Source organism: Trachemys scripta, chromosome 1, assembly GCF_013100865.1.
Source record: "Trachemys scripta elegans isolate TJP31775 chromosome 1, CAS_Tse_1.0, whole genome shotgun sequence".
In the NCBI taxonomy this organism is placed as follows: Eukaryota; Metazoa; Chordata; order Testudines; family Emydidae; genus Trachemys; species Trachemys scripta.
Genome location: NC_048298.1, coordinates 135,791,607 through 135,813,606, shown reverse-complemented (window position 1 = coordinate 135,813,606; position 22,000 = coordinate 135,791,607). Strand labels below are relative to the sequence as shown.

The 22,000-nt window shown below is 45.9% G+C and overlaps 1 protein-coding gene and 1 long non-coding RNA gene across 2 annotated transcripts in view; one reads left to right on the top strand and one right to left on the bottom strand.

Moving 5' to 3' along the window:
- Positions 1 to 167: 167 nt before the first annotated feature.
- LOC117885181 lies at positions 168 to 7,803 on the bottom strand. Its single transcript, XR_004647737.1, has 4 exons — positions 7,452 to 7,803; positions 4,110 to 4,485; positions 3,938 to 3,991; positions 168 to 280 (listed from the first exon to the last, which is right to left on the bottom strand). It is a non-coding gene; the product is annotated as an uncharacterized LOC117885181 (long non-coding RNA).
- A 481-nt stretch (positions 7,804 to 8,284) lies between these two features.
- LOC117874114 (scavenger receptor cysteine-rich type 1 protein M130-like) overlaps positions 8,285 to 22,000 on the top strand; it is a 183,544-nt gene continuing 169,828 nt past the window's right edge. The window contains exon 1 of the mRNA XM_034763975.1: positions 8,285 to 8,306. Within this exon, the coding sequence (XP_034619866.1) occupies positions 8,285 to 8,306 (22 nt within the window). The remainder of the gene's footprint in view (positions 8,307 to 22,000) is intronic.

Sequence of the window (22,000 nt, the reverse complement as noted above, 5' to 3'; positions counted from 1 at the left end):
GTCCAGTAAATTCTGACACGGGCCCTTCATCTCCGGCACTGGTAGTTTCTCATCCGGTGCATGGGGGAATGGCGATCTGCCTCCCGAAGAGCTGGAATGCTTGGTCAGTGAGTGTATATGAAGCACTCTGAATCAACATTATGTAAATGTTCAGTGTAGTTGTCTCACCTGAAAACGGAACTGAAGTTGGATATAAACACCGTCATGGGTTGATGGTCCATCTCCCTATGGCAATGGAACGGACGCATGGCGAGGAGGTGCCCCAATGAGATGCTCGGTTCTTAGGTGCGAAAGAGAGAGGGAAAGCATGTTAATTAAAATTGTGATGATACTATATTGTGGAGAGTCGTAAATGTAATTGGGGGGGCGGGGACAAAGAGCTCCAGACAAGTTAGTATTACAGGTCCCCTATCCTGCACTCCTCCAGTGCAGGGCTATCTGCTCCTGCTGTGTAAATTGACCTTAGTCTGAGACAGAACAAGACCAAGGACCCTCTCCTGCCAAGCAAATGACACTGCCCCCCAAACTACTTAAATAAACCCCATCACCTCTAGTGATTTCAAACATCCTCTTCCCCCTCCCCATTTTTTTCTGTTTGTCTGATTTGGATTGTAAGCTCTGTGGGGCAGGGACCAACACCACTTTCATTTTTCTAAAGCACTAAGCACACTGTAGTAATAAGAATTAGAAATCTGCTACATGATAGCTCTGAAAGGGAAGGGCTTCACCCTGCTCAGAACGTAAAGAGCAACTTAAGTTGGGACCAAGTACTGTGCGGTGTACTCGGGGTTCTAGCCAAGGGAGACAGTGGAACAGAAGCAGGGATAAGAATTAGACTACGGGGAGAATTCTTGCTGCCCTTCCCATTGCTTTGCAGTGAATTTTTGGGTTGTTTTATGCTGTACAACCCCAAAGAGGGACCCTTCTGTTTCATTTGTGCCCATAACGCCAAATTACTGTAATAATGTAACATTTATGTAGCACCGTAAATATAAATGGGGAAAATTTTCATAAGAGTACAGTACCCAGCTATTTCCACTGTGAACAATGTCAGATACTGTACACAATAGGAGAGGAGTTTATGAGGATTTATCCAGTAGGCTTTTGTGGAAGAGAAGCATTTATACCAGAGAAACACAGAGCATCATCAAAGACTCAACAATAACTAAACAGAAACCATTACATAAAAATACCAGGAGAAAGGACTATTTCTCTCTGTACCCCACATGCAACAACATATTGCTATTAGTGGCTTGGACTACAACCCCCAAATACCTCTTGATTTGTTGGTCATGGCAAGAAAGTGCTTTGAGTAGTTTTGTGAGAGGTTAGTGATTTTAAAGATATGAAGTGTTACCTAGGTGTTGCCTAAACTATTAATTAACTATTAATTATTAATTAACAAGCTAGGGGGGGAGGGATAGCTCAGTGGTTTGAGCATTGGCCTGCTAAACCCAGGATTGCAAGTTCAATCCTTGAAGGGGCCACTTACAGAGCTGGGGTAAAATCAGTATTTGGTCCTGCTAGTGAAGATGGGGGCTGAACTTGATTACCTTTCAAGCTCCCTTCCAGTTCTAGGAGATAGGGATATCTCCATTTTTTTTAATTAATACTATATATGGGTATAAATATAAACTGACTTGCTGTTGACTTCAGGCTTTGCTGCTGCTGAGCTGAGCCACAGATGGGGAGCCATAGACACTCTAGGAGACCATAGAAGGAGTCTGGGAGGAGGCATGGAGAGCAGTGTAGATGACCAGAAGGGACATATACTGGGGGACACAGAGAGGTGGCAAGGAGCTGTGTGCACTCCCTAGCCTCAGAATATGGGAACTTTTTGGAAAGCTGAAGCAGGGGACAGGGCAGGGAACTCAAGTCCGTAGAAGAGTGAGGATAGAGAGTGGGTGGATTGTAAAAGCAGAGGATAGATGGCATGATCAAGGGAGAATTAAGGGTTGTCCTGGATACTGGGGGAGGCATGGACTGAGGTAATACAGGGTCAGAGTGGGGCATTTACTGGGGGTTATAGAGAGGTTCATACAAGATACACTGATTTCAGTGAAACAGCCCCAAACCACCCGCCAATACTCTGAAGCCGTGTGCAGCATAAACAGCCTGGGAAACTGCACCATCTCCAACCCTTTGTCTCAGCATTTTGTGCTTTTTAAGGCTGAAAAACAAGCCTTTAAAAGTGACTGGATCTACTACAGTCCAGAAAGTTCCAGTTACTAAGACCAGAGAAATAATTGGTTATTTTCCCACTAAATGGGACTGTGCAAAAACAGTGTACAGTGGAGTTGCTGACTCATCACCATACAGCATGCACAGAAATCCTCCCAACTGTAGGGTGACCAGATGTCCCGATTTTATAGGGACAGTCCCAATTTTGGGGTCTTTTTCTTATATAGGATCCTATTACCACCCCCCCCCCCCTTGTCCCGATTTTTCACACTTGGTGTCTGGTCACCCTACCCAACTGTCACCAGCCACTAGTACACAGGGATCCGCAGCTTGATCACTTTCTCTTTTGTTTAAAAAGAAAAACACTGAAACCCCATAATGTCTCCACTACTGAATCATTAGACTCTTCAGCCTGATACCAGTAATGATAACCCCAAGGGGCTTCCTATAATGGTGCCCTGAGCTAACCAGCAGCTTGGACTTTCAGATTCACAGTTTATTTAATCTCAGGCACCTGTCAAGGCAGCTTCTCCTTGTTATCAGAGTAAGCAGCGAGGCCCTGCAGGCCAGGTGTTCAAATGCCCCCCTTGATAAAGGAGGGAGAGCAGAGGGTGAAGATGTAACTATTGGATTGAGATACGGTTGGACCAGTCAGATTGAATATTCATGGAATAATAATGCTTAATTGGCTTTAGGGAGGAGAGAGGAGAGCAGGGGCAGATTAACCTCTGACTGCCTGGGCCTGAGGAAGCACTGTATAGTTTGGGAGTTCCTTTCCTAGAAACAAGTCAAGACAGCCATAAATGGAAATTGCCTGAGTGTCCTGTATATAGAGTGGAAGCTACACTACTGGGTCTGTCAGTGGCCACCCTGCCAGGGCTGACCCTGGGAAGAATTGATCCCTCCACCCGTGCAGAGCCCAGTACACGGTCTGAGAGCGGGGAGCTTTTTCACCCCCACACCACCTCTATCTGCTGACATCAGGATGAGCCCCCAACACTGGTTAGCCCTGAGTGCAGCCCTACCTTGTGCCTAGCTGCCCAAGGTCCTTATGGGCCCTATGTCAGTTGTGGAATAGCCAGGGCTTCTTCTACCCCTGTAATGCCCCCTGCACTGAGGGCACTTGCAGGGAGAGTGTTAGCTCTGTGCCTGCCAGAGAGGCCCTTTACTGTGTTTTGTCTACACTTGGGAGGGGGTTGGGGGATGTGGCCATTTGGCTTTACAGCCTCTTTGCACCTGCTGGCACAAAAGGCCACAGGCAGGGCCGGCTTTAGGAAGTGCGGGGCCCGATTCGAACAGTTTTGACGGGGCCCCGGCAGGGATGACTGAAAAAAAAAAAACCCCCACGTAAAAAACACGTGGGGCTTGTACTCACCGGGCGGCGCTCCTAGTCTTCAGCGGTGGGTCCTTCACTTGCTCCGGGTCTTCGGTGGCACTGAAGGACCTGCCGCCGAAGTGCTGCCAAAGACCCAGAGCGAGTGAAGGACCCGTCGCTGAAGTGCCGCCGAAGACCCGGAGCGCTGCCGGGTGAGTAAAAATTAAAAAGGAGCCTCTAGCCAGGGAAGGGATTCTCGGCCACTTGCCCCCACCCCGGCGGCCCTGCCACTGGGCGCGGGGCCCTCTTAGGCGTGGGGCCTAATTCGGGGGAATTGGTAGAATTGGCCTAAAGCCGGCCCTGGCCACAGGGTAACCGAATCAGGCCCCTCTGAGCAATGCAGGGCAGGGAAATAGCAAACATTCCACAAGTGTCACTCACGCTAGCAGACATCTCCAGGCTCCTGCGGGGATGAAGCACCAGTGTCCTTGCCACCTACAAGAGAACATGGGTGGAGATTTTTTAAAGACTCTGGAGCAGCCTGAGAGGAACAAGGAACAAGCTGGCATCTTTCCACTAAATGAAGGGGGAGGATTCAGAATCTGGAATTTACCTGATCAAGATTCTTGAACACATGGGAATTGGGGGCTCAGCTTTAGAGGCTGAAGAGATCTGCGTGTACAAAGGGAAAGGGGTTTGTTAGGGACTGAAAGTATCTTGTGTCTCGCAGTCCATGAACCCCATCTTGCATTCTCATATGTGTGCTCCTTGTTCAGTTGATTAAGGCTTGTAAGATGAGGCATGAAAGACTCTTTGATCACCAAGGAAATAGCCTGTTTTTCTGTCCTTGAAGTTCGCACGAGTCACTCTTCTGGGACAACAGAGCAGAGTTGCCCTTATGTATGGCCCGGTCTAAGGTTGTGCTGAGTACTTTGTGCAAGTTGCTGTGTGTCCTCAGCTCCCACCGAAAGTCATTGCAGTTGAAGGTGCTGAGTAGAGTTGGTCAGAAAAAGGGAAAGAATTAATCTCACAAAAATTTCATTTCCCCTGCCTCCCCCCAAGGGTTTGATTTTTTCATGAAACCTTCTATTGAAACTTTCCCCATTTTCTCAAATGAAAATTAAAAATGATAGGAAAAGAAAACAGGATTTCATCCGTTTTTAAAAGGAAAATGACCAAAGAAAGGAAAATAGTTCACCAACAGCAACAAAAAACAGAAAACACTCAAAAAAGCCAAAAAAGAAAAGAGTGAAAAGTTTTGAAAAAAATCAAAATGTCTTTGTGAACACTTTTTATGAAAAAGAAGGGCATTTTTCAATGAAAATCTTTTCATTGTAAACATTTTGATAAGCTCTAGTGCTAAGCACCTTACAGATTTGGTCCACATGCCCTAATATTTTGAACCCTGACATGCCCAATCAATTAGGTTACAGCCACAACCTTTTTATTCATTTAATTATTTTTACAAACTGACATTTTCTTTTCTGAGTATCCACCAATGTTTTATCTGAGAAGAAATAGCTGCATATCAATAGTGCAGGAGAAAAGTGTAACAGACTAGATCACGGCAGTCCCTCCTGGCCTTATAACATGAATCTGTTAGCGCATTTGAAGCATAAGTGGGCACTTACATCCTGATCCAGCTCCAATAGCATTCAATGGGAAGACTCCAGTAGGCTTTGGTTTGGGCTCTGAGCCCAGTGAAGATGTTAACTGATACTGATGGGTATTTTTGGAAATTCTGGTTGGTTGTTATATGCTAGTCCACTATCGATATGGGTATTACTATCCTGGAGTACAATCCAACTCCTATTGAAATCATGGGGAGTCTTTGCGTTGACTGCAATGAGAGTTGGATCAGATTCAGGGGTGAAAGTAGGTTGGTACCAGCCGATACGGTGTACCGGTAAGAAGCCAGTACTGGCCCAAATGCAGCCAACAGCGCTTGAACATCGCAGCCCCTTCCCCCCCCATCAACTGTCGGCGGGGAAGGGGGCCAAAGGGGCAGTGACGTTAAAGCGCTGCGGCAGCACTTTAACACCGTTGCCCCTTCCCACCCCCCCGAGCCACCGACAGAGGGTGGAGGGGGGGCAAAAGGGGCAGCTGCCCTGGGGCCAGTGATTTAAAAGGGCCAGGGGCTCCGGCTGCTGTCGCGGTAGCAGTGGCCAGAGCCCCCGGCCCTTTTAAATCACCGCCAGAGCCCTGGGCAACACGGGCCAGGCAGCGCAGCCGGCCTGGCTGAGGGAGGCTGACCTCCAGCCCCGCTCCTTCCACCCGAGGCCTCTTTTCTTAGTATTTGTAAAATAAAGTGTAGTCCTGGTCCTGGGCCTATTATTATTATTATGTAACACTATAAATCTGCACCATGCTTTAGTGACATAAGAAAAACAAGTTCCCTGCACCAAAAAACTTCAAATCTTAGGCCTCAAGGCTGCAAAGGTTTATGCATACATTTAACTTTAAGCATGTGAGTGCTCCCACTGCATTCCATGGGGCTGGCTCACATGTGTAAAAGTAAGCATGGGCAGGATCGGGGCCTTAAACAATGACAGATGAAAGAGAGGGATGGGAAGGGGGAGGCTGCAACATAAAATCATGCAGTGTGAATTAGCTAGCAGACACTCTGTCCTGGTTAGTAGAGTTTAGAACCATTAAAAAGTCACTGTCCTTTAAAAACATTTGAAAGTAACATTGAAAATATCTGATGCAGCAAGTTAAGGGACAGATCCTGTGAGGTGCTGAGCATCCCCACATCCCAAAGAAGCCATTAAGAATTGAGGATGCACCTCAGAGAATCAGATTCTGAGTGTCAAAACAGATAAGCCCTAGAGCTGCAGAGAATGTGTATAAAGCCCTAGCATCTGGAAAGCAGTTCCCCGATAGTATCGTGTGGGAACAGCAGGGCAAGTGTTCCAGCTATACTGTGACCTGGGGTTTAAATACTGTTAATGAGTCCAACATTCATTATTATTGTTATTTATTTCTCTTTAGCACTCAGAAGTATGCGAGGTGCTTAACAGAAGACATGCCCCCCTCCCAGATCGAAGACAATCTCACTGGTAGATGTTAAATACATGATTCATAGATTTCCAGGCCAAAAGGGACCATTGTGATTCTGTAGCAGTCTGACCTCCTGTGTAACACAGGCCAAAGAACTTCCTAGAATCATCCCTAGAACAGATCCTTTAGAAAAACATCTGCCTTGATTTAAAAATGGTCAGTGATGGAGAATCTACTGTACCCCTTGGTGAGAGTGAGGGTAAAAAGAAATAGGGAGAGGAAGGGGTGAGGAAGAACAAGGGATATAGCAATACAATGACATGGAGAAGATGAAGATAAACACGATTAAAATAACATAATAAAAATCAGTAAGAGAGAGAGAGAAGAGATCAGGGGCAGGATCCTCAGTTGGTGTAAGTGGACACAGCTCATCTGACTTTCTTTACACCAGCTGAGGATCTGGCTCTAGATACAGATTAAATGTATTTGGCAGGGGTGACCAAACTTACTGGCTCTCCGAACCACATGCGACAATCTTCAGAAGTTAGATGATCCAGGGCACTCCTGCCAGGGCTGGGGGTCGGGGCTTCAGTCTTGTGGGAGGTGCCTGATGGGGGTAGGGGCTGAAGCCCCGCTCCTGCTGAAGCCCTGAGCCCCGGAAGGAGCACTCCACAGAGCTGAAGCCCCAAGATCCCCTGCCCCAACAGGCAGAAGCCCCTATTGCACCACCCCGCTGCAAGGCAGAGGTCCGGAGCTCCACCACCCCCAGTCTGGAAGATGAAGAATGGGCGGGGGCTCCACAAGCCACACTTTAACAGTAAAAGAGCCACAGTTTGGCCACTCCCTGCTATATTGGTCTCCAACATTTCCACCTTCCCCGAGGAGTATAGTAGTTTCCTTAAGGCTGATGAGCCTTTCATTGAGTCTAGTTTTAACCCCCTGAAGAGCTACTCACAGTTTGAAGATTTGGCAGCCATGAGCCCAGTGAGGTTTCTCATTCTGTGAGTCAGAGTCAGAGTCATAGCCAGGTGAACCTGGCCTCCATCCTATTCTCCATCCTGATGACTGTGGTTGGTAAATTTTCTAAGGAGATATCTGTATCCAGTGCATCTGCACCAGAAAACAGCTTAATGGTTGGGGTGGAATGAGGCTGCACAGTTGCCTCATCAGCCAATGCCATCATCTGCTACTTCTCCCAGGAAGCCAGACCTCAGCCATAGTTCTCTATATGATCTATAGATCAGAACCAGTTTCCTAGTTTGCACGGTGGATTTGTATCACTCTGGGGTTAGGAAGCTATGAAATCATTCTGACATCACTTTGAGCTCTTCAAACCACAGTTTCCTGTTTAGCACTGGGTTTAGTCTTACAGCAACTGCAAAAGAATGCTGAGCTGAACATCTGCCACCAAAGGGGCTTTACAAAAAAATTGTCCTCTCTTGTCTGCCAAGTGAAAGAGGTTTCTTTTTCAGATACAGCCAATTTTAATTGCTCTCCTTCCTACCTTTTCAACGATGGAACTGAGAGATACGGCACTGAAAGATACTGGCCTAGCTCTTTGTGCAGAGATTAGGACCATATGGGGGAGGGAGGCAGAAGGTCATTTGTGAAGTGCATTAACAGAGTGGTGTGGTGTAGAGGAGAATAAGGGGATCAGAGTGTTTTGTGGTAGTGGAGTAGCTTGTGTTTGCACAGAGGGGAGGGTGAATACAAAGGGATTCCCGATCAGGCAGGTGTACTCTCAGTCAACAAAGATTACTTAAATTGAATAAAAGAAAATAAAGAAAAATGGCATCAAACAATGGCTCAGGTAAGCAGAGTCTGAAAGCCTGTCCTCCAGGCTGCCCTCCAGTCCAATCACCACAGAGGACTGACTGACCTGGTGTTTTGAACTCTGCATCAGAGAGTGTTGCAGATCATAAAAGTGCAGTCACCCGATACCATTCAGTCAATTTTTTAAAATCTCTATGCACTACAGGAAATGACTGTGTCTATTTAAGGTACTGGTGGTTAAGGCCTTCTGTGACTTCAGATTTTAATATGAAGGGGAAAGTATTTTCTTTTAGTAAAGTTCCTTTCCCTAAAATAAAGTTACATAAAATGGCTGGGAAGAATATCCGTCACTGTCTTATCCAATTTACCTTTTTTATTTCACCATCATCATGGTGTGAAGCAGATTTATTGTTTGTAAGGATATATGAGGTGGCAGCAGATGTCAAAAGGTCATTCCAAGACTAGTAGCTGCTCAGCTGAAAAGAGAACTGCAGGTTGCAGCTAGGGATGGGCTCTGTATCCTGCCCTGTTAGAAGTATATAAAGTACAATAAAACAATGCAATCATTGAGTACAAGCTCTCCTTGCTTTAGTAAGATAGAGAACACTGAATGTCTATGTCACAGAGTATAGGCGAGTCAGGGCCGTGCACCCCCCCACTTCCTGCGATTCACCGTGACTCTCAGCACAGCCAGTAAAACAGAAGGTTTATTAGACGACAGGAACACAGTCTAAAACAGACCTTGTAGGTACAGAAAACAGGACCCCTCAGTCAGGTCCATCTTGTGGGGTAGGGAGCCCAGACCCCAGTGCTGGGCCTCCCTCCATTTCCCCAGCCAGCTCCAAACTGAAAACCCCTCCAGCCCCTCCTCTGGCCTTTGTCTCTGTCCCAGGCAAGAAGACCACCTGATCTCTTTGTTCTCCAACACCTTTAGTTGGCACCTTGCGGAGGAGGAGCCCAGGCCATAAGTTGCGTGGAGATAGAGTGTCGGCCATTCTCTGTACAGGCCCCTGCACACCCGTGCCCCTCTAGGGCTCTGCAACAATCACTTGCCCTTATCCTATCACCTAGATACTTATAAAATGCATAGGGGAAAATGAGGCACCTACATAGTATTCAGAGAAAATATTAAGAACATTCCCACCTTGTCACAGTCTATGGGGAACAAGTAGGCCCCCCCCAAATGCTTTTATACCCTTTCTCATTTTCACTTCTCTCTTTAGTTCTAGTCTTCCCGAGCTGTCTCCCCATAAACACAGGATGAGGAAGCACCTCTAAGTACTTCTCCTCCCAGTGTCGGAGACATAGAGCCTGATTCATTGCATGCCAATATAATCCGCTTGATTTCAATGGAGTTATGCCAGTGTAATGCAGTAATGAATTAGGCCTCTGAACTAATCACACCAACAGAGAATGTAAGGGGACAGAACTCATTTTTCCTGCCCCTACTCTAGAAGCCACAAGAGTGCAAGCTGATGGCACTACTCTCTTGCTACAATCTTTAGAACTGGAAATTTTGGAACAGAGTGAGCAGGATGAACAAAGTGCAGCACAGAGCTGATGTCCAGATCATGTATATTAAAGTGGAGAAAGTTCCCATTAACCCAACAATATTCAAAATGAGAATGAGCCAAGAAGCGTGTGGGGGTGCACATGCATGAATGCAGACACACTGATCTACAACTGCTCAAAACTCTTGCACCCCACTGCAATCTAAATTCCTATGCTCTCTAAACATTTGATGAGTACATATTGGATCTCCCACAATCCACATCTCCTGAACAGCTACACAAAGGTATAAATATTAGAAGTTAAGTCCCTCACCCCAAATTCTTCTTGCACTAGGATGACCCATTTCTCCAAAATAAAATGCCCTTTCAGAAGCTGAGCTTCATCCCCAACTGCAGCTGCAAACAGCAAACGGACAGTGAAAACTGCTGGCCAAGAGGGGGCGGAGAGCGGGGGTGCGAGAGAACTTGTATTAAACAGGAAGGCAGTGAGTGCCAGCAAAGCAGAACTGTCGCACTCCCCAGCCTGTGCTGCATTAGATTAGAGGAATGCAGTTCCATTTGCCTGGTCCCTGACTGCTGAGCAGAGATTGAGGCTTATAATGAAGGAACAATGGAGGAGAGCAGCTGCTGGACAATGTGAAAGTAGAAGGCATGTAACTGGCAGGAACACAGCCTGTGTGTAGGTTGGGGAGGGAAATGCAGGGCAGAGCATGTGTGTGTGAGGCTGGGCCTGGAGGGGCTGAACACAGGATATGTGCATGGCGGGGATGCATATAGAGTGGGTTGAATTTGGGGAGCTGGCTTGGGCGGGGGGCAAGAGCAGATGGTGTGTGTTGAGGGGGTGGGATGAGCACATTATTTAGTGTTTGTGTCACAGTAGGGTTTAGAGGGGACCAGAGGCGATGGGTATAATAGGCCAGAGAAGGCTAAACCTTCCCTGGCACAGTCGCTGCAGTGGGATGCCGTTTGCAGGATTTTACTTATTATTATGCTCTGTGCAGGTTTTGGGGCAGCCGAGGGAGCTGTATTTGCTATTCAACTTCCCAGGTTCTCTACGCTCACTACTTATATTCACTTAAAATCTATCTTTCTGTAATTAATCAATCTGTTTATATTTTACCTAAAACAGTGTGTTTTGCTTGAAGTGCTTGGGGAATCTGCTCATGGCTGATGCACATGCATTTTTCTTTGTTCAAGTTGCTCCCTGGCAAAACCTGTCACAATGTGTTTCTGAATTCTCATGGCAACAGGTGGGGGAAAACTGTTCAGATATAAAGAATGATAGAACTGTTTCATCAAATAATCTGAAAGTTATGTGAATTTTAATTAAGACAACTTGACATGTTCATATATATATGGAATGTATCAATATCTACTTGCTGTAGGGGTACTCTTTCAGGACAGCTGTACTACTTTACCCTTCATAGGGGTATGTGTGTCCAAAGGGTTAAAATATTCTGCTTGCATTTATTATTAAATCTACAAAATATTAAAATTGTAAAAAAAAAAATTATCATATAGACAGTCTAAGTCACTAAAGGTATTGGAATCATAAACTCCAGGACAGTTATATTGTCTTGTTATTGTAAAGGCCCGACCATACTGCCGACATTATACATAAGATGGACAAACGGCAAATAAACTTTAAGAAAAATACATTGAAGTAAAATATATAAGGCAAAGTGAATAGTAAAAACAGACCAGTATGGGAAAAAAATTGCAGTCTAATACTGTAAGCAAACAATTTATGAAACCAAGCACAATTTTACAGCCATTGAAAAACAGATACACTTTGGACAAATGAGAATATAATGAGATCCTCTTTTTCCTAAATAGCAGGTGGTCTGTAGTGGCTGCATATGGACTTCTCCCTCCAAAAACTCTCAAGTCCCTGGTGTCACAGATCACAAAGACCAACCCCATGCGTATGGTGGTGAGTGGAGAGAATCCTGAAGGACACATGAAGCCAGAACCTCTGCTGGTGTGATTTAGCACATCTTCACTTCAGTCAATGGAGTTACACTGATTTGCATTAGCTGAAGAGCTGGCTCTGTGATCTTTAGGAGAAAAAATCACTGTGATAAACTTTGTGCCAGTGGGGATCTGTGTTGGTTCTATTGCCACTGCTCATCGAAGGAAAATTATATTTAAATGAAAGCTGATATTTTTCTTCAGACCTCTCTCACACTAGAGGGCTTCCAGTCCTCTCAGACATATGGTAACTCCTGTCTCTCTAACCCAGGGAAGGTGTGACATTTTGGGTGCAATTATTCAGACCAGTGAGAGGTTGTCAGTTCTTGCCATGTCACCCCGGGTGCCTTTAATGTTCTGCTGCTGTGGCTCACAGTCCAGACGCCAACAGCCAGCAGACAACCTTTTATCTGAACCTATACTTTAGTCATCCAGATAAAACAGGACTCCAGTCAAAATCAATCCTGCCATTGGTGTTTGGGTAGGAAAACCCAAACCAGGCTTCCTCAGCCTCTCTCTTTTAATAATTAATCTTAACAATAGAAGCGGAGGGCATGGAGAGTTACTGGTACTGTATGGAACAGAAGTAATGGGAAGAGGCAGCAAAATGTGTGATGGGAAATTTAGACTCTGATTCCCAGCTTGCTTTAATGAATTCCAATGAGAGGAAATAGCTGGTTGGTTTATTTCTGCATTTCAAACAGGTTCCGAAGCCCACTGGAGAAAGGACACCTCCCGTGCAAGCACATGCTGAAATTTTCTGTTTGTCCGCTCCCCCAGCTCAGACCTCAGCACTACTCTGAAACAGCTGTGAGCTGGACAGGTGTTCTGGTTAATGAGACATGCAGAGAAGCACTCGATGCATACTATGGTGTTTTGGAAACTACCACATTACCCAGGACGTTGTGGCATAAAATTCATTGGTATTACAGATGGGCTCAAGTGGCATAATTTCCATTTGGATTTTGAGCCCTCCTCCTCAAAGTCTGAGGCGTGTTCAGAGCCAAGCTTTTGGTTCAGACATATATAAAGTAGAGTCATTTGAAAAATACAAACACAGGACGAGGTTGGGATTTCAGCCATGCTCAAGGTTCACAGAGGGTTGGTTCAAACCGGTCTCTAAAGTCATATTTAAATGGGGTAATGCTATTTTCTGACAATAATAGGCAGAACCTGAGATACTGCCCAATAGAAATCAAAGTCTCCATTTTGTAAGAACAAGCATATGTCAGTAAAATGCTGTCCATCTACTCACTTTTCTCCTGTGGTTAGTGACCTCCCCTTTACTTTTACTAGTGTTCATCTACCTCATCCTGCTCAACCTCACTGTGGCTCTCAGTGCTATTGACCACTCCAGCCTTCCTCCAGACTTCTCTAGCTCTCTGGCCTCCTGGTGAGAATCATGCCTTTTTGGGCTGCTATTTATTCAGTGCAGTTTGACAGAGAATTTGCATGTTCCCCTTGCCTCTCCCTTTATGTGGCTCTGTCATTAGCATATTCCTGCTTCTAGCTTCTCACTCTGTCTTGGGCTGATAGCCTCACCTTGGGCTATCTACATCTCCACATCTCCCTCAGCTCACTTTCATCCCTCCATCTGACAGCTGTCTGTCTGCCTGGACTCCCTCATCTCCTGGCTACACTGTAACTTCCTGCTACTCAGCATGTCACAGAATGAACTCTATACACAGGGCACCAGCCTGCAACCCAGGAGATTTGGATTATGTTCTTGCCTCTGCCACTGACCTAGTGTGTGGCCTCAGGCAAGTCACCTGTCTCCCTCTGCCTCAGTTTCCCCATTTGTAAAATAGAGATAATGATACTCACCCATCTTTTTAAAGTGCTTTGAGATTCCCCCTCACTATCACACTGACCCCCCCCTCACCTTCCCCTCCGTCTCTCCTGCCCTTCTACCCCCTCACTGTCACACTCACTCTGTTCCCCCCTGGGTTTGCTCTTGCTATATCAAAGTCTATTGGAAAAGAGTAGGAGCGAGCAAATGCAGTACATATTTGTGAACATTAGAGGGAGCTCACATAAGGAAATGGAGAAAGGAGAAAAAGAGAGTGAGTGGCAGTGTGCGGGGTGGGGAGGGGGAGGAGGGGATTGTAACAAGCATTGTGAATTTGTTGGAGAATCCAAAACCTGATTGGTTCTTACTCCTGTTAAAACCCAACACCCATCTCTGACTCATAGTAGTAAAAATCATGTATATAGCAGAACAAACTTTACAGATTTCACACACACAGAGGAAAACCCCAGCGTTGTTCAGAAGAGCTGGCAGGGGCTTGGTAGAGGGCAGGCGGCTCCTCGGAGTGGTCCAGGTGCAGGGGGAGTGGAGCTCATCAGGCAGTGTTCTGGGGTGTGTATGCGGGGTGAGGCTTGGTGGGAGGGTCTGGGTATGAGGGGCTCTGGATGCACGGGGGTTGGGCGGATGGGGGAGCAGCTCCCTGCACATGGATCCTTTAGCTTAGGAGCTATGGGTGCAGGAAGCGCTGTGGACGGGGTTTGCCCGAGTTGCCTACAGCTGGGGGAGAAATCTGGGGATGGGTCTGACACAATCCCGGATGCCGTGCAGGGGAAGAGGAAATCCCATCCTTCCCAGCCCAGCCGGGACTAGCAGCTGAGCTGGGCGCAGAGTAGGAGCCACCAGCCAGGTCTTCCTCAGTTCTACCCCCTGCCCCACAGTAATTTCTCTCTGCTGGCTACCCTGGGCAACTGAAATATACTGCTGGGTAGGGTCGCATTACCACTGTTGTGGCTTCCTTTTGCTTCACGGTCAGAAAGTCATTTTTTCTGTGGGGAAGCAAAGAAATCTGCGGGGGACATAAATTCTGAGCATGTAGACTATCCATGGATGACTGAGGAATGTAAAGAAAGAAATGCAGGAAAAATGGATGTCAACTTCGAGGACCTGGGAAGCAGGGAACAATGGTGTAGTTAATTTAGTTGGGGCATGTGTGGTTCAAACTCATTTAAAGAAACAATTGATGATTAATCTGTCCTACTTGCTTAAAAAAGTTGCTATAGATCTGAGCTTGGCAAATATCTCAGTGATAGAGCTCCATGGTGGGAAGTTTGTCCAGCCACTATTTCTTCCCCCTGCCCCAATTAGAAAGATACAGACTGATGTTGGTGGATTTTGCTTTTGTATAAATAGATTAATTTAAATGCAGATACAGGTCCAAATCCATAGCCCCTTGCTGGCTAATTTCTAAAGTACAGAGCTAGTATGGCAGTTGGCAGCAGATTTAGATCCAGTTTAGATTCCAAATTCCCCAGTAAGGCCAATTCCTTAAAGACTGAGCTCTCACCAGATTATCAGACTCTTTGGAAAGCAATAGTGCTGGTGATCCAGTCTCAAATCAGGCCCTATCTGTATGGTTCTGCTGGGGGGGAGGGGCAGTTGTACCAATGTAGGTGTAATATTAAAACCCCCTATGGCTGGTCTAGACAAGAGTTTTTGGCCCAGTGGTAGCTCAAGTTAATTATTTGTCAGTCAATTTGAGTTAACTAATACAGCTATACATGCTATTGTGGATGCTCCACAAACCTTTTTTCCTGCTGGTCTTGTTCAATCTTGTTTGAAACCTAGGACCAAACAATCATATGTAGACATGCATACATATACTATTATGTTAATCAAGTTACCTGATTGCTAATTATAGGAGCAAAATACAGGACCAAGCACTCTAGTCTACACAAAGCTCTAATGTAAGCAGTTTACCCTGGGATTTCCACTCTAGGGATGTCACAAGGGAGTGTCCTAGCCACTGGGCTATTATAGTGTATTCTGGGGTGTGACTTGTTCAATCTCCCTTGTTGAAGCTGTTCCACTTTGTATCAAATAATTAAATATTCACAGGGCCAGAGAGAGTGAGAACAACTCTAGAGGCTGATGGTTAGGGCATTCACCTGGGAGGGGTTGACTTGAATTCCAGTCCATGCTCCAGTTAATATTAAATTATTTCATTCATCCTAAAATATGGGAGACGACGATGGAACTACTTGTGTAACTGCTCATCAGTGTAAGGGGCTCATTATCTGGCCCTAAGTTACCTAATGCTACAGCATTTAGCTATGAGAGTAAACAGTGGCTGTGCCTGCCAGAGTCAAGGTCACAAAATAGTTTCCATTATAACCTACCTGTTCTTAGAACTTTTCCAAACATTCCCCTTTAACAGCTGAAATTGTCCATGCTTGATCTCTGCCCAGAGCTGAATTTTTTGGAAAGCTTAATTAATTATGAGAAAGCATAACAATGTACATTGTCCTATTGTTAAGAACTATTCAGTTCAATCTGCTTATCATGAGACTTTAAGACATGAAACACAGTGGATGAATAACCTTTTTGACATGTACATACTTTACTAAGTTTCTAAAAGTACGGTGGTAAATGCCAATATTTTGAAAACTCTGCCACATGAATAAGCAGAAGTAAATTCTACTATGCCCCATAATTATGTTACCGTAAATATATGTTTTGTAATACACTTTAATTCTTTAAGAGTTAGATGTGTTTCTGAATGTTCATGGCAACGCATGGGGAAACAACTAAATTAGACATATAAATAATGACAGAATAGTATCATCCAATAATCTGAAAGTTATGAGAATTTTAATTAATTAATTACACAAAACACATGTTCACACATACATGGAATATTTATTTGCCATAGGGGTATTCCTCAGAAAAACTTTCAGCACAGCTGCACTACTTTTCCCTTCAGAGGGGTATGTGTGTCCAAAAGATAAAAAAAAAAAAAATCTGCTTGTACTTATTATTAAATCTACAAATTATTAGACTTTTTATATGAAAATTTGTTTTTTATAACTTTAAGTCACTAAAGGCATTGAAATCATAAACTCCAGGACATTTACATTGTCCTGTCATTGTAAAGACATACAGCCGACGTTATACATATGACGGATAAAACCAAATAGCATATAAACTATAAACAAAGAAAATAAAATAAATAAAGAAAAATACATTGAAAAAAATATACAAGGCAAAGAGAATAGTAACAACAGAGCCTTATGGGGGAAAATTAGCAGTGTAAATAATATAAATAATTTGTAAAACAAGGCATAATTTTACACGCATGAGAATATGAAGAGATCCTCTTTTCGCTAACCAGCAGGCACTCATTGATGGCTGCACACGAACTGCCAGTGGGGTTCTGGGTTGGTTTTATTGCCATGGCTCGTCAAAGGAAAATTATTTTTAAAATGAAAGCTGAGGGCTTTCAGTCTTCTTAGACTTATGCTAACTCATGATCCTTCCCAACTGCAGACAGCTGATTTGGAATGGTTTTTTACCCTAAGAGTCAAACATCACCAGCAGCTAGAATCAATTGGCTGGACCATATAAACTCACTCACAGTGGTCATTGTTCCACAGCCACCTTGCTCTCATTTATCCCTCACTAGTCTTAGAACTATCTCAACAGAGAAATTAGTAGATTCATATACTGAGCCGTGATCTACACTTAACATTTAGATCAATCTAGCTACAGTGGCAGGGGTGTGAAAAATTCACACTTCTGAGCACAATAGGTAAACCGACCTAACCCCTGGTGCTTGGAAAGAATTCTTCCATCAACCCAGCTACCATTGCTTGGGGAGGCAGATTACTTACGTCAATGGAAAAACTGCTTCTGTCAATGTAGGAAGCCTCTACTTTATGGTGATCCAACAGCATAGCTGGAGTGCTGCCACTGTAGCACCTGTAGCATAGACATGCCCTCACTCAGAAACCTAAGATTCCATTCCTACCTAGCTCAGGGTTGGATGGGAACTTGCCCTGCCTTCCTTAAACTTTACTGCTGGACTGGAATAGCCCTTCGGACTGTTTCCACAGCACATGTTCTTTGGGTGTGAAAGGAAAGCGACCCTAGTAGATGCCCCTGAACCGAATCTTGTGCTACAAACTCGTGGTCTCAGGAATTATTTGAATTACATCCTCCGGTTGGAAAGTGACTCTCAGTAGTAGTATTAATTATTTGTATTGCGATAATGCCTAGAGATAATGGCCCCATTGTGGTAGGCACTGCACAAACATGACAAAAAGAGGTTTGATATAGCTAGCCAAGGAGATTGGATTCTGCAATCAGAGGTGAGACTGCAGCAAGCATAGACATACTTGAGGTAGCTTTGATCTAACTAGGTCATGTAACAATAGCACTGAAGCTGTGGCAGTACAGGCTAGCTGCTCAACTGCATAACCAAGGTCCCCAGCAGGATTGTACAGCCCGTGCTGCTGTGGCTGCATTGCTATTGTAATTTGAGCTAGCTAGATCAAAGCTAACTCGGGTATGTCTACACGTGCTGCAGTCACACTTCTGATTGCAGTGTAGACATACCCTCACTATAGGATGAGAAACAACAGATGGATACACCAAAGAGATTGAGGGGAAGGGGAGAGCACAAGGAATCAGTGATATGAGACGAGACTGACAAGCAGCATTCACAGCAAACCAGTGGCTGAGTTCTCAGTTCATGGCTAATAGAGCTTTCTCCTTCCTTTCTGAACCCAGGTGGGGTGGTTGTGGGTTAGTGTTTCTGGTAAGAGATTTTGGTAATCTAGTTGTTAGTGCTTTGAAATGTATGTAAATGTACTGAGGCTACATTGAATTTATAGATTTCAAAATGTTGTCAATGCAACAGACAAGTTCCTGCAATATCCTGAAGGAACTTTATTGAACTAAGTTAGACCTTATTGAAATAGGTGAATACCTTTGGGGGTCCACTGTATTAAGATGTAATTGTGTCTGTATTACTGTGGAATTGTATGTGTTTCCATGGAAGGATAAATAAGAGAACATCAGGGGGTAATTAGGCACATGCACTGAGATTGTAATATCTCCAGAGAGACACCACCACCTGGAGAAGTGCGCCTCCACTAGTTCAAACTGGACTCTCCAGGGACCAACAGACAAAAAAGATTTTTGGATAAATAGCCTGATTTTCAACCAGCTCAGGGCCTTCTTCCTGATCCAGCAAACAGACAGGACCTCTGGTCCACAGAAGGCCCCAATCCTTCTGGCAGGGTTGGAAGCACTGGCCCTAGTGAGCTTGTTCTGAGTTGATGCTGTGATGAACTTGTAACCAGAAGGAATTCGTTGGGTGGGGGGATGGAAGAACTGCTCCTGCTAGTATCCATGTTAGGGTGAACTCTGGGAAGCTTAGTAGCATGTGTGTAGTGTCTTTTATTGTTTTAATGCTTTCTCTGTAATGATTTTTACCGTAAGAATAAAGTGGGCTGTCATAGGAAGTGCTGTATGGTATCTTGTAACTGTAGCAATTACACCTGCTAACTGTCTCGGAGGAGAAAGCAAGCAGGTGTCCTTGGGCAACCTGTCTGTGCTGGGAACAACACAGTAAAGGCAGGGAACTGTGCAGCCCCAGTCAGAAGGGAGAGAGATGCAGCAAGCCTGAGACTAGGTGCCCTTGCTGGGTCACTGAGGGGAAATACAGGTGCAGTTGCCCTGAACTGTGACAGTTGAACCCGGGGTCTTACATTAATTGGCTGAGTGAAGCCTGAGTACACAGAGCTAAGAGGTTTTTTTACAGACCCAGCCCCTGGTTAATGAGCATCCAGAACTGGAGACCCCAGCTGATTCAATATAGGCACATTCTCCAGAACCCTTTACTGCCAACCTGCAAGAGAAAATGAAAGAAACTGTTACCTTGAAATTTACCATCAAATAATTCCACTGAACAAGGGAACCCTCTGGTGGTAACACAATCTCTTGAGAGACCCCCAGTGTTTCACCCTAATTCACTACATGAAATTTATTGTAAAGGGGAAGATGGGTATTTACTTAATATAAAAGAGTTTATGTATTTAATTTCCAGACAGAAGGCTTAGTTAACATGGAATTACTAGTAATTTCAGCAAATATCATTTTACAAGAATTCTGTAACAAACTAAATATCTGGAAATTCACAGTTAGTGTTACACTTCTTAAAAGGCTCTGGGGATGAATCTCCTCCTCACTCATGCTAGTTTTACGTTGGTGCAATTCCAGTGACTTCAGTGGAGTTACAGCAGTGCAAGTGACAGCAGAATCAGATCCTGAGAACACAAAAACTCTCCAGTTCAGGTCTCCTACACAAGTCTTCCTTAACCTTTACAAAGTCTTCTTTCATTTTTGATCTATGACATGACTAGCCTGGGTTTGCAATCAGCACATTGGATTATTTATATATGGGTATTCCTCCATTCCTGTCTGACAGCCCCAAGGAGGTGTTTCTGGGTGCTTGCTCATCTGCCCGGATGGGTCATTTAGGGGGAACTCCTTTTCCTTTCAGCACAGGTGCATGGGCTGTGATGTCATCAATATGCAGATGATACACAAAGTCTTTCCTCATGTGGCCCAAATGGTGCACGTTCCTTTGATTTTTCCAATGTCTGGCTGAGCTTGGGACTAGAGTGAGCAAAATGGCTAACAGTCAGGTAAAATGGAGACAATACTTGAAGGATGCATTGGGATGCTTCAGGGTATTGGGGGGATGGTTTCACACCATTACTGAGGGAATTTGTCACTATTTGTCAAAGAGGATTACAGCCTGGGGGTGATTATAGATCCCCATCTGCTACTAGGAATCTGACATACTTCAAGAACCTCAAAGTGCTGTTTCCATCTGCAGCTGGCTAGGCTGTGCCCCATTTTTCTCAGATGTGGCCCTTGTCACAGTTCTCCAGGCACCTGTGATCTCCAGACTGGATAAATGCATTGAGCTGTATGTAGGGCTACCCATGAAGGCTTCATGGAAGCTAGGACAGCTGCAGAAATGGAAATCAGTACACCATAGAACACCAATCCTTTGTTAACTGCACTAGCTCACTATTTGCTTCTGGGTAATATTTTAGCTGTTGACTCTATGATTCAAGCCCTTTATGGCTTGAGTCCTGGCCAGTGTTCCCTCTCATTTTTCCCACACATGTGCGGAATTAATTTTATTATGTGCACAAATATGAAGGTGATGTGTGACATCATCCATATTGGTGCACATAACAAATTTCATGTGATGGGGGTGCGGCCGAGGGGGTACGGTGTGGGGGAGTGGGGATCAGGACTGGGGCAGAAGGTTGGGGGTGAGGGCTCTGGCTCGGGGTGCTGGCTCTGCGGTGGAGCTGGGGATGCGAGGTTTGGGGTACAGCCTGCTCTGGGGCTATGGCGGGGAGAGAGGACTCCCCCCAGATCTCTCTCCCCACAGCAGCACCTGGGCTGTGGGGGGAGAGGAGCCTCTCTGGTCCGATCTGGGGCAGGGTTGGGGCCAGGGGAGGGGCACCCGTCCCCTGGCTGCAGCAGGTCTGGGCCGGGGCTGGGTTGGGGCCGGGTGTCTCTCTTCTGGCTATGACAGGTCAGGGCCGGGGGAGAGGCGCCTGCCCCCCCGGCTGCAGCAGATCCGGGGCAGGGTTGGGGCTGTGGCAGGTCCGCAGCTGGCTCGGAGCCGGAGCCGGGGAGCTTCTCCCCGCCACAGCAGGTCCGGGGTTGGGGGAGAGTCATCTCTCCCTGCCACAGCCCTGAACACCTGTGCAGCCACGCAGCTCAGAGGGAACTTAGGACATGGCTACCTAACAGCTTGCCCTTCTTCTCACCTGCAGTGACACAGAAATGGAAATCAGGTCACACAGTCACACTAACAGTCTCCAGAATTAAACATCAGGTGGTTGGTTAGGGTTGCCAACTTTCTAACCGCACAAAACCGAACACCCCTGTCCACCCCTCCCCCAAGGCCCCGCCCTTTCTCTGAGGCCCCACCTCCCACTCACTCCCTTCCCCCTCCCTCTGACACTCACTCTCCCCCACCCTCACTCACTTTCACTGGGATGGGGCGGTGGGTTGGGATACGGGAGGGGATGAGGGCTCCGGCTCGGGGAGTGGGCTCTGGGGTGGGGCCGGGGATGAGGGGTTTGTGGTACAGGATGGGTTTCCGTGCTGGGAGCAAGGGGTTTGGAGTGCGGGAGCAGGCTCAGGGCTGGGACAGGAGGTTGGGGTGTGGGAGGGGGTGCAGGCTCTGGCTGGGGGTGCGAGCTCTGGAGTGGGGCCAGGGATGAGGGGTTTGGGGTTTTGGGGCTGGGGCCAAGGCTTTTAGAGCACAGGATTTGGCTCAGGGCTGGGGCAGGGGTTTAGGGTGCGGGCTCTAGAAGGGAGTTAGTGTGCTGGACGGGGGGTCTGACATGGGGACAGGGGTTGGGGTGCAGGTGGGGGTTTGGGCTCCAGCTGGGCGGCACTTACCTCAGG